The sequence below is a fragment of the Apus apus genome, chromosome 3, assembly GCF_020740795.1.
Source record: "Apus apus isolate bApuApu2 chromosome 3, bApuApu2.pri.cur, whole genome shotgun sequence".
Taxonomy (NCBI): domain Eukaryota; kingdom Metazoa; phylum Chordata; class Aves; order Apodiformes; family Apodidae; genus Apus; species Apus apus.
In genome coordinates this window covers 100,533,514-100,546,228 of record NC_067284.1, presented here as the reverse complement: position 1 = coordinate 100,546,228, position 12,715 = coordinate 100,533,514, and the positions used below count along the sequence as shown (strand labels likewise).

At 41.0% G+C, this 12,715-nt stretch overlaps 1 protein-coding gene across 1 annotated transcript in view; it reads left to right on the top strand.

Moving 5' to 3' along the window:
- The first annotated feature begins 1,458 nt into the window (after positions 1–1,458).
- PHACTR2 (phosphatase and actin regulator 2) overlaps positions 1,459–12,715 on the top strand; it is a 106,832-nt gene continuing 95,575 nt past the window's right edge. Inside the window, exon 1 of the mRNA XM_051614211.1 lies at positions 1,459–1,619. Within this exon, the coding sequence (XP_051470171.1) occupies positions 1,607–1,619 (13 nt within the window). The 5' untranslated portion in view covers positions 1,459–1,606. The remainder of the gene's footprint in view (positions 1,620–12,715) is intronic.

Genomic DNA, 12,715 nt, shown 5'->3' with positions numbered 1-12,715 from the left:
CTGTAGTTGTAGTTATCTGTGACATGTACTAATGCAACATGCTTATGATAACTTATATTTTTCATAAGCTCTTTTTATGCCACTTATAAATAGAAGCTTAATATGAAGTGTGACAGATTTCTAATCTTTAGTCTCTCCTTAGCCCTCCAAGCACTTCCTTTCTGGAAATACAGAATATATCCAGTATGCCCTAGATATTCTCCATTCTTGCTGATGATTTTAGCTCTCAGCCATTGATTCTCTACTTCTTATCATTGTAAATAGATCAGTGCTGCAAATGTCTTTATATTTGACATTCAAAAGGACAAAAAAATATCAAAGGGGCAGTGAAGGGGTGATAAATGGAAAATGCATTTTGTTTCTCATGTGATGCTGTGAGGCTGATATGGGTTCATGCCAATATTATATAGACACAAAAATCTGTATTTCTTTCCATTGCAATAAAAAGAACTGGAATATTACTTGGAGTAATTATTTAAAGTAAGGTAAAAAATATTGAGAACATACTTTGGGGTATTTATGTAGCATCTGTACTTTGTGACATTCTGTAGCACAAAATGCTTTGTTTAGGGTTACACAGCAAACCAGTGCCAAAACGGAACCCAGATTTCCTGGTACCCTCCGTGTATAGCTGCTGTTCATCTGCTGCCATGGGAGAAGTTGGAAAAAAAATACTTTTTTTTTTTTTTTAAATTTATGAGGAGGAGTCTCTAGAAATGTAGGGAAGGGAAATATTTAGGAGTCTATACTGGTTTTGTTTGTTTACCTCTATGGGGGAAACGCCTGCGCACCAGAGATGCTGGTGGTGTGGAAAATTTCGAAGTTCATCTCAGCAAATGTCCTTCAGATTTTGTGGACTCCAATCCCTCCAGCATCCAGTGTGTTTTTACTTTGACTTTAAAAGAAGTAAAGCCCTGTAGTTACTTTTCACCCTTCCCTTACATTCAGCTACGAAGAGTATAATAATGAATATCTCCAGGAAATTAATATATTGACATGCATTTGCAGATAAGCACATCTACTCTGCTTCTCACAAACCAGATGGAACATCAGGTGCAGAACTTGTAGGATTTAAAGCACAGCCAAAGCTAATGGCTGCAGACTGTAATCTAACCTAACACTTTCCCAGCCATAGATTCCTCCCCCTTTTTTTTCTCCTTAAAACTTTTGCTGTTGCGTCACTGATAAATCACAGCCCTTTGCTCTGTAATAGATCCCTTTTTTATTTAAACCTTTCCTTCCTACCCCTTAAACCTTTCCTCATTAGCGTTATTTTACTTTTCAAAAACGTGTATTCAATATTACAGGCTTGGAGTTCTTTTGTTTTCTCCCCAAAGAGGTAAAACCCTGGGGGATTTAAGTATCAACTTGATAGGCTCGCACAATCTTAATCAGCCTGTAATGGAGCTAATGGCTGTTTGTCATCCTTGGAGATATAAATTTCCTGGTGATGTCTACTGCAGTCAGTGCATGAAGTATGCTCTGACTGCCAGCAAGGTCTAATAAGCAGGAGAAGGGCAGCCAGCTTCATTAGTGAGAGCAAGACTAAGACTGCACCGGCTGCTTTTCTGGGGAACTCTGCTTTTTTGAATACCGAGGAGGGAAAATGGATAATGCTGGTAAGTCAAATAAAACAGATCTTCATTCTTAGTGGAGCTACGGGGTTCATTTGCATCCTGTCTCACTTGCTGCAGGAGATGTGTTTCTTTAGCCTTTGTGGCTTCTTCTCTTTCGGTGTCCTTTATTAAAGCAAATTCCTGTGTGTAAAATGTGACACACTTAAGTTGTTAACCCTTTAACAGTCCAATTTTTATGTTTTAAGTCTGTGATTCCTGGAAATGTGAAACTGAACTGTAATGTAGTATCTGCCTTTTTAAGATTTTCAGTGTTATTTCAGAAGCTACATGCAGGAAATGTGACAGGAAGGCAATCATGGATATACTTCAGTAGGAAAATCTCTCTCTCAGATTGCAATAGGTGCAGATAGGTAACTTATAAAGCAAATGAGAAGTAGATAATGTATCTGTCATATGTCTTACTTTAAGCTGTTTCTATTTTCTTCTTATAATGCCTTGCTCTCTTTTACATGTAGTACATAAAATATTGAATATATTTGCACTTTTTATTGTTTTTTTTGATGTTCCAACTTTTTAATGCCAAATAATGCACTTCATGGTTTCTAAGGAGGTGCACACAATACAAATGTTGCATCTGTGATGAAATGCATTATTTGCATTTCCCTTTTGTATTACCTTCTAGCACTAAGCAGAATAAAAAGAGAGCTCTTTGGGATGGGTATTTTGCATGTTGCTTTGACTGCTGTAAAACTTGGACATGCTGATGTCTCCCTGATTTTTTGGTATTAGTACAATACATACCAAGACACAGAATCTGCAGTAGATTCTGTGCACTTTGAAACCTGCTCAAATAATCAAAATTTTTTAATGTTGACCCTAAAGGTATTATCACCTCTACAATGTGTAAAAAACTATTCTACAGTAGATTTTAGAGGTGATACAATATGTGTAGCTTATTTTCATGGGTTGGGGGGGTGTGTGTGTTTGTTTGTTTGTTTGTTTTAATAACAACAGCAAAACACTTGCTTATGCCCACTAAGCTGTCCACATTAATCTCAAGTGTATTGCTGTCATCTTCTGCAACAAACAGATGAAAGGGTCTTGCTTTTCTTATCTCTTTAAGGTCCAAGAAAAAAAAAAAAAAAAAAGGAAAAAAAAAAAATTTTTCCAAAAATTAAAATGTTTAATTTAAAAACTGACATGATCAGAGTATAATGTTCATTTTTGTGAAAGAAATAAGATTAGGAATACTCTTTGCACTTGGTGCTTTGGCCAGATTTAAGAAGCCTTAACATAATAAATGATAATGACGTATGTTTGATATTCCATGACGAGGCAGAATTTTCTGGTTGGTTTCGTGTTCTCCAGCACAGAACGCCTGTGGGCAAGAGATACTCTAGTATGCTGAGCTGCTAATTCTTCCAGGTTTTTAAACTCCCCAGCATCAACAACTAATGCTATTGAGGTCTTGACACAGAACTACCACTTTAATCCAGCTATAAGAATCTGTTCTGAAAAGAGTCACATTTGTTTTAAAGGCCAGTTTAGGGAGGGTGAAGTGGGAAGCTAGTATGTGAAAACCACAGAAACAGATTTTTCTCTGTGTGTTTGTATTTTTTTGCCTTAGGGAGGTTCCAGTTTGGTTGCTATCTGCAAAATTTGGAAGTTAAAATAAGTAAGGCTCTGCTCTCTACACAACTTCACCAACTACTCTTAAATCCTCATGTAACACCAGTTTGCTGAATCTGAACACCAGATTCATTCTTTTTTCATGCAGAAATGGTGACGGATACTTTGCATTTTTTTTTAGAAACCACTGAAATCAAATCTTTTGGAAGAATTAAAAACTAGTTAGAAAAAAACCCCCAAGCCAACCTAACAAGGGACTTAGACTTGGTGAGGTTGTCACAGCAGAGGGTAGGGCCATGCTCCAGCTTCTGTAGTGGTTACCTGTAAGCCTGTGGTCAGCCTGCTGAAGCTCCTGCAGGCCTCAACCCCACACATGGCATAGGCATGCTCCCTTCTCCAGGCTGCTCTTCCAAGAGTCCAGCTGCTTTCACGCTTTGAGCAGTGCAGGGAACACATCTGATTCCAAATAGCCTACGGGGAGCTGAATAAACTCAGCTGGGTGTGCAGAGGTATTTTTAGGGCTCTTGATCTGCAACTGAAGCCAAATGGAGTTGAGTGCCAACGTGAGGACTCTGCAGCTGAATACCTCTGTAGATCCAGCCCGAGCCATCTGACTTCTACAGGGATGAGAGCTCATCTTTGAAAACCCACCTGGACACTGTGAGATCAAAGTGAAAGGAGCAGGGTATTTGCAACCTTAAAACTAACTGCCTAATTAATTTGTTCTTCAGCAGTTCAGCAATTGAAATGTAAACATGCTAATGTATACAAACTGGATACCTGCCTGAATTCTTCCTAAAGAGACGCTATTTCTGGCAATTCAGAACTGCAGAATATTAGCACATCTGCAAGTTTCAGCCACCGAGTGCTAGAAATAACAATTTGGTTATCAGTATCTGTGAATCAGGCCCTTGTTATTAAATTCATCATGCTGCCGAAGAGACTTTCAAAGTCAGACCTTAGATAATTGTTGGGCAAAACTCCATCTTCTGCTCTGCATAACAGAGATATCTCTGTAATTCATCACTCGTCTTCTGTGTCATCATTAAAAATAATTTTCTGGACAAAACTATTATTTAGAAAGATCTGTGCTGCTAATAGGTCACCTGTGAACAATTTTAGCTGTTTTGTTCTGTGCTATGTCGTGGTTTTAGGAAGCAATGTTTTAATTTAAAAATTCCTTTCCTTTAAATGTTAGATTGCTCGTATTTTTAATCTGTGTACTGAGACAGCTCCACATAATCATTGTCTTGTGTGTTCTTTTAGAAGCCTTTCCTGGAATAACAATTAAATATTCATCCATCTTTGTATGGCACGTCAGGACAGTTCTTGTTGTATTTTTTTGGCTTATTTTGGCATCAGCTGTTTCTGATGGGATGGCTGCAGGTATTTGGCCACAAGCCTGTCTGCTGTTACAGGCAGGGAAGGACTGCCACTGGCAGACCCTGGGTTTCAGCTTTGCTACACTCGTCTGCTTCAGGCCAGACACATCAAGCCTGGCGACAGCAGTGATGTAATAAAACTGGCTTTAAAAAATCAAGGAAAGGCTGGAAATAACTCATGGGAAAGAAAGCAAATATAAAAGTAGTGAGGAACTTGTGGTAGCAGGAAGACAGAAGCTGCGGAAACAGACGTGCTCCCAAGTGATTCCTTTTTGGGGGGCTTTCCTGTAAGAAGGAGTGAGGTCAGCATCATCCCTTCCCCTGGAGCTCCTAGTCAGCTATGTCCTGCCTGGGCAGGCATCTCACAAGGCACACACACTCATTGATACCCAGGGAACATGCCAGCAGGATGTGCCAAAACCCAGTGTTCTCATCAGCACGAATAGGACCATAACAACTTGCCTTGTTATGTGTACCACACTAGTATCGAACAAAAACAGGAGGCCTTGCTTCGTGTTTCTTGGGGATTTATATGACTTCTTTGCACTTGGAATAATATTTTAGCAGTAATGAGCTAGCTCTGGTTAATCATTACCCTGAATTAAGTAGGCTCTACAGCTGTGGCTGCAGGCTGTGCCTTCCATGATCTGTTTTAAGGGGACTGAAGATCTTATGCATTTAATGTCCTATCTCTGAGGAATACCCAGTAGCACACTGATCTTCAGATTTGACCAGTAGTGAAACAGAGCTTTCCAATAAAGCAAGATTGTTTAACCTGAGGCCTGAAAGGTTGTTGGACAGGATGAATATCAAGTGTCAATTTAGCCTTCTTCTGCATGATATCACATGTGCCAGAAAGGGTAAGAGACACAGGACTGACTATAATTCCCTTGCTTTTGATGTATTGGTCATTTTTGTTACTCAATACGTCAGTAGGAATTACTTAGCATACTTGTAAAATTAGACTGCTGGTATTGAATGCAGGTTAAGGATTTGACCTCAAAGATACTTTGTAGTCTCAGCTGGGAGCTGAGCTTCAGATTATGAACCTGCTTTTCCCATCAGCTCACGGTGTTCAAAAACCTTTAATGTGGCCCAGCTGATCTGTGTGCAGAATTAGGCTAGATAACAATCTCAGTGTGCAGTGAGGTTCACTTGTTGCCCATAAAGGGCTCTGAAATCCTCTGGCTATCTGGGGCATAAACTTAGCTGAATTGTCCCCATCAATTTGGAAACCTTTTGAAACAAAACCACTTGCAATGGAGACAGTGACAGTGTAGCTGCAGGTTTGGCAGCCCATGAAATGCCATGTCCAAACCCCAGCAGCAAAATCAGTCGTGTCCTGCTGGCAGCTTCGTTTGATCTTTGGTACTAACTTGCCCATGTCACTTCTGTGTATGTGTTCTGGAGGTTTTTCCTTCTCTTGTTCTTCCCAACAGTAGGAAGATGCTTTCAGACAGGACAACAGTGTCTCCTTTCTGTCCCCTCATCACTCTAAGGTATAAGTTTATCCACTGTCCTTGCAAAGTGTGGCTATCAAGGTTGCCATGTTGACTTTTATTTGGTTCATATGCCGTGTTCTATAGATCACAAAATGGGCAAAAAAATATGCAGCAATAACCAACTATTTTATTGTACATCATGCATCTTTATTTGTCTCCTATTTGCACTCATGGTCTCAGTTGAAGCAGATGCTATAGTGTGTCACAGGTCACTGTCTACTAGAAAGTTGAATTTCTTCTTGTAATTTTAGAGTAACACTCAGGCTTATGCCCCTTTACCCAGAAGCTAGAACAGTGTGCTTATAAAGCCATGATCTTGGAAAACATTTCTGTGAGGATTAAACTTCTTTGTGATGCTGCTGCTTTCACTGTTATTTTCAAGTCTGTAAAACCGTAGCCCAGAATAACTCTATAGGAGCTTGCACTAGGAGCAACCACATACCATGTAGGACTAAAATGATGGTGCATCCTCTAACGCGGTGATGGTCCTCCCACCCTTCTTCAAATGGTTGTTTTTACCTAAAAGTGTTGTGGTTGCTCTGTGTTGACACATGCTCACGATATTTTAAGCAACTATTCCAGTCGCTACAGTACTTCTTATAAAGAAGGACCATGAACTCCAGATGGTTTGGAGAGATGCTATAATACAGATCTGTTTTTCTAATAAGTTCAGATTTTGTTTTCTGACAAAAGCTTGCAAGTGTCAGACCATCAGGTGCTGAGTTACACCTGCTGGTTGTGTGGGGTTTTTTTTACAAACTGCCCTCAGAGCCCTGTTCTGTGCTCTGAATATTCACTGTCACCTTTGGTGAAGAAGCAAGCGTTATGCACAGGAGTAGAAATCCAAATTCAACAGGTATCACTTCCCCTTATGCTTCTAGCAAGGACCAAACCACAGTTGCAGAAGCCAACTGTTTTGACAGCATGAGGGAGCAGTCAGGAGAAGGAAATGTATTAAGACAGGCAATGGCCTAAATTGCTCTGAGAAACAAGTCTCTGCTCTGGGAACTTCATACACCCTAGATGAGGGGGCTGGAAATGATCTGCTGGAGGGGAAAGCAAGATTGTATGACCAAAGAGCAGGTGGCTAATAATAAGGATTTAGTCTGCTTCTGTTTAATCATTGTTCATTGTCTCTAACTGAGAGTCTTTTAGGAAATCTGATGCTTAATTATGGGGTGACTTGCAGGGGTTATTGTTTTGGTACCTAAAAGTAGATTGGATGGAATTCTACCAAAAAGTATTCCTTTTCCCCTCTGTCTCACTACTTAAACATTTTTATATTTGCACATAAAACGTTGAAGAGATTTCTTCCGAAAGTATAATTGGGAAGTATAAGTAGCTTAGGACTACAGGAATACCTAGCAATCTTCTCCTGGCAGACAGAAGTAAATCCTGAGTAAAGCATCTGAGTTGCTCTCTAATCACTCCTTCTGGCAGTGGGACACAGTTCAGCACCAGAAGGGATGTCCCGTTTGCAATCAGAGGTGCCAGAATAAAGAAGTAGCCATATCCGTTTGAATAAAATTGTCACCTTTTCTGCAGATACTGGGAGACAGAAGCAAATGTGGCTTGTGCTGATATAAGTACAAAGCATCCTCTCCAAGGACCCTGAGCACCTGCTGGTAGCAGTAGCACTTCTCACTCGGAACAGAAGTAGGGATGGTGCTTTTGGTTAGCTGCTTCCCTCCCAGAGGAAAAGAGCTCGACCCAGGTTTGTCAGCAATGGGGTATCTGTGTTGCTAGGGACACATGGCTCAAAGAACCAACTTAAGTGCAGAATTAGGTCCCTGATCACACCCAGTTTTCAAGTAAAGTGAAAGGCCTGGGAGAAGCTTAACTGGCCAGGGCCAAATGTTTGCTTGGTTTGCTCAGCACCACCGTTCCTGTGACATAACAATCCAAATTATTTTATTTGCATATTTCACAACTTATTGTATACTAAATTCACTTTAAAAGTACTTTTGAATAGCAACAGGCTACTTCATAATGATAAAGACAATTCTCTGTCTTTCTGTAGAGGCAAAGACAATCCCAGAAGCAATCTTTTCACCCATGGCTTGGCCATTGCCAGGAGAAGCCTTGCACAATGCGGTTCAAACACAAACATGGCAGCAGCTGGTAGTTCCACAGGAAACAAAGTTGTGATCGGTTTGTCCTAGCTCCAGCTCCTGCTGACTCACAGGTCCCTTCTGTCTTTATTGCTGGGACTTGCATTGGTCCAAAATACCCCAAGAGGGGTACTTCCTCATGGAGCCTTGCATGAAAACTAGGTGGAGAGATGGCCTGAAAATGTGGTGATCTCAAACCAGCAGAAAACGCACGTTGCTGGGAGCTGCTTATTGACATTTAGACCATAGGCTTCCCTATGGCCACACTGCCAAGGGAAATGGTTTGTTAATGTAGGAAGCCAAGGGAGTTTGTGTGCACGTGTGTACTGCAAGAACAGCCTATATGTTTTAGCTGCTTTGTTTGAAGCTGCACTTGTTATATAAGTCTCCTTTTCTCTCTTTACTGTTTCTGTTTCTGTTGTTTAATATTATTAAAATAGCTAACATGACACATTATTCTGTTTTAATTTCAAGTGAAATTTGGCAGCTTCTAGTGGTGGGATAAGGTTTAATTGCTCTTGGCATTTTGAAAAGAAATGCAAATGACAAAGATATTAAACTGACAAATTATGACAGCTCACATAACACTTTTTTCAATTTATTTTTTCCATGCAATTTTAATACCCAGAATAGTCTGTCTTAATACTGCCTTATTTACAACAAACCATTATTTTAATTAAGACATTCTGCTTTGTCAGGCAATACAAAATCAGCAGTTTTCAATAAAAAAAAATCTTTAAACTGTTTAGCATTAATTCTGTGACACAAACTTGAAAATGCCAAACAATCTCAAATTGGGGCCAATATGCTGCCCTTAAACTGGGATGTTAAGAAAGAATTAGAGCACAGTAACGGCAGGTTGCCAAATGTAACTTTTAAATTCCCTACTTTGTATCACTTAGTGCAGTGATTGTAACATATTATATGGCTTCTTGTAAGGTATGTGCATTTCCTACACAACAGCTTAAGGTTCTTAGTGGTGTCCACAAGAGGTCGAAGTGGCTGTTTGCTTTGGCATCTGTGGCTTCAATAGATAAGTAAGTATCACAGAGCTTAGGAGCAAGGATGGGTTAAAATGGGAATGGGACCCAAAGAGTCCACTTTTCCTACAGACCTCAGCAATGTTTCATTTGTTTGTTCTCCTCCTTCAGCACCCCACAAAGGCCATGTCTGCTTTGTCCAACCAGTGTCATGCCAGAGGTCCTTGAGCCAGCTCTGGGCATGTTTATGTGGTGCTCTGCCTTTTGCCCAGCAGGCTTTACTCTGAACCATTACAGAGCAGAGTCACATTGGTACCCGTGGCTGCAGCCAGGCTGGTCACCCAGTTAGATGTGATGCAATGTCTTACACCTGCATGGCATCCAGCTTGGGACACAGCTTTTCTGCTTCTAGCTGGAGGATCTTTGGGATGTTAATTTATGCACAAAGGCCTCAGAGCTCAGTCCTGCCTACAGTTTTGGAGGTACCATCCATGCTGGTGAATTACCTGTCTTATTTAGAAGTAGAATAAAGTTGCACAGTGCTGTGTGAGTACATCTTGGCTATTTTGAGGTTAGATGGTCTAGATAGTGGGGGAAAATACTTTCTTACCTATATTTGGGAAGTTTTGGGGCCAAATGAACTGAGATGAAGTCCTGAGCAATTGCCCCTTGAGGTGGACAATTCACTTTGGAAAGTCAGCAACATCTGAAGGTGATGATCATTGCATTATATTATTTTACTGTCCACCAGTTCAAAATAATGTAACATCTATTAATGTTCATTGCTTTAGCTCTCAATGTCTGTTCTTCAACATGAATACTAGAGGAGATGGAGTAATCATACACACAGCTCTTCGTTTTCACACACATTTCTGTCACCTTTGCAAACTCTTAAATTCCACAAGTGTTGTGTATATTCTTTAATACTGCAGTCTGGGAAACTTGCCTGTGAAGTGGAGTGTGCAGTGTAATATTGGCAAACTGGAGATAATGCTCAGCACTGTTTAGAGTCTTATTTTGAAATGCTGAAGAGGAAAAATAGCCGGTGTTATTTCCAGTTTCCCACCCAAAAATGTTCCCTTCTCACAGGGAGGAATAAGAAGGATGGTGATGGGATCCCCTCCAGCTCTCAAGTGGAGGCCTGCCTCACTCTTTCTTCTGCACTGCACATGAAGAAGCTAGTGATGTGCAGCTGGAGTGAGAGGGCAGCCTGTATGGCTACTATTAAGAGCACTTTTGTGAGCTGTGTTTTTCTGCTGCATTAATAATGCTGTGTGTGCATCAGTGGAGTCTGCTCCTCCCTGCAGTCCTGTTGCCCCATGTGACAGAGAAACATGCTGTGAACTATTGTCTACCTGACACAATGGCTTGCTAATTCAGGGACATGAAAGACATGGCTGAGGTAAAGATTGCCCTGAGATAAGTTCCCTGTTGCTGCTTGCAATCACAGCTAAATTTCTTTGGTTTTTTTTAGTCTAAACTTGAAAACTTGAGGGCAAATTCAGTTTTCTCTTAGAGCAGGTGGCTCCTAAGTGTTTAATATTGTGCATCTCTTCAGATGCAGATAGGTGGTGCAGCCATTTCAGAGGACAATTCTTGGGGTGAACAAGGTGAAGGCAGAAGTTAGCATCATTCCTATGATCAGCACTTAACCACACTTTTGTGGCATTGCAGCCTCCTGTCTGTGATCTACTTTTCCTCTTCTCTGCTTTAAGCTTTTTCCCCAGACCAGTAAGTGCTACCTCAAGTAGGAGATCAGATTGTTAATGGAGAAGAGGGTTGTCACCAATGTGAAAGACAGCTGATGTGCTTGCCTGAAAAAAGCAACACAAATAAACATCTCAGCACATCATGGATGGAGCTGTATGACCTCAGGCTCTCCCTTCCTGTTTCTGGCACACCACGCTTGTCTTTTGCAGCTGTGCATTTTTACATCTTATCAGGAAGCACCTAAGTGCCCGTAGGTTGCAAAAGTGGTGTTTCCCACAGCAAAGCATCTATTGCATGGTAATGTGTTAGACTGGTAACTGGTTGTCCTGGTAACTTCCTGTGGTCCCCTTCATTTGCATGTTCCCACACTGGTCTGCATGCTGTGAACCTGCATCACTGGGGCATTTTCTCTTTATTTTTTTCTTTGTGCCCATTTTCACTGTCACAGTGTACCCTGGGCAGAATGAAAAAGGGAAACAAGTATTTTGGTAATTTTAGTATCTTGGCAACTGTAAAGCTTCCCTGCAGCTTTGCAGAGGGATTTGGAGTACTTATTTTCTGTACTTCCCCTGGTTGTGCTATACACTATGCACCAGAGCTCCAGTTCTGCAACTGATGCCATGAAAGTAGGCTGCTGTGCTCAAATCCAGTGTTTGCCTGAGCCTTCTAAGTTCCATTTCAGCACTGGTAAAGCAGCATATCCATTGCTGGTGTAGGCCTTCCTACCATGGGTCATCCATTGGTTGTCTCATACTATCTGGAAGGGGGACCAGGTGAAATCTTAACAGCAGTTTGATTTCTAGAAACACAGAAAGAAAATGGTAAAAGAACACTTGTTTGTATCAAATTGGGCTTCTTATCAGCTGAGAGAAAAAAAATAAAGTTTTCATGTGCCTCATGATTTCCCTCCTTGCCAAAATTCTGCCAACACTGGCTGGACCTGAATGTCAGAAATTGGAGCTTCTTTACGCCTGGCAAAAAAAAGACTTCCCAGAGCTGAGAAGTGGTCCCTAAGTTATTTCAGATTTTGATGTGTCGAAGATTACTAGTCCAAAGTTTTTACCATCCTTAAAAAGCATACAAACACTTCCACTTTGCTCCCCATTTTTTCCTCCCATTTCAGCAAACATTACATTAAATTCTGTTATGTGTTCATTTATAGAGCAAGCTGTCTCCTCATAATATTTATGGATGGCTGCATCACATTCTTTATGCAGTTCAGGAGGCATCACAAAGCCAGGGGAGCAGGGATGTTTCCCAAGCAAAACAATGCACTCCTCAGCACTTGGGGTTCTGACCTGTGTGGGTAATATTCAGCCAGAGCCTGTGAGAAGTCTGCCTTTTTTAGGCACACTGTTGGAGATGGAGTGCTGGGCTAGGTGGACCTTTCCTTTACATGTAGGAGGATGCAAATAGGGAAGGGAGGCAGAAAGGTCCCAGTCTGTTGCAAGATGTGTATTTGGTATTGGCTGGGAGAGTGCTAGGAAGGAGCTGCAGACAGTTGGCCACACAAAGGCACAGAGATGGAGCTGGCAGAGCTTTCTGGCCTTCTGTATGTGAGATAACCTGGGCTCAGAGCCATTCCTGTTCCAAGGGTAACCAAGTAGGGCACACAATGTACCCCCTTGGTCTCCCTTGTGAGATAGCTGCATGCTTTTAAAGAAATGCATATTCATCTGTGTTGTAACAATTTTTGAAGGAACGAAATGAGATAGACTGGTACTCATTAGCTGGTGAATCTGACATTAGTCCCAGGCAAAAATATGGAACAGATGATACAGGGACTGAGCCAGAATGAATGGAGAGACTGAATACAAATAATTC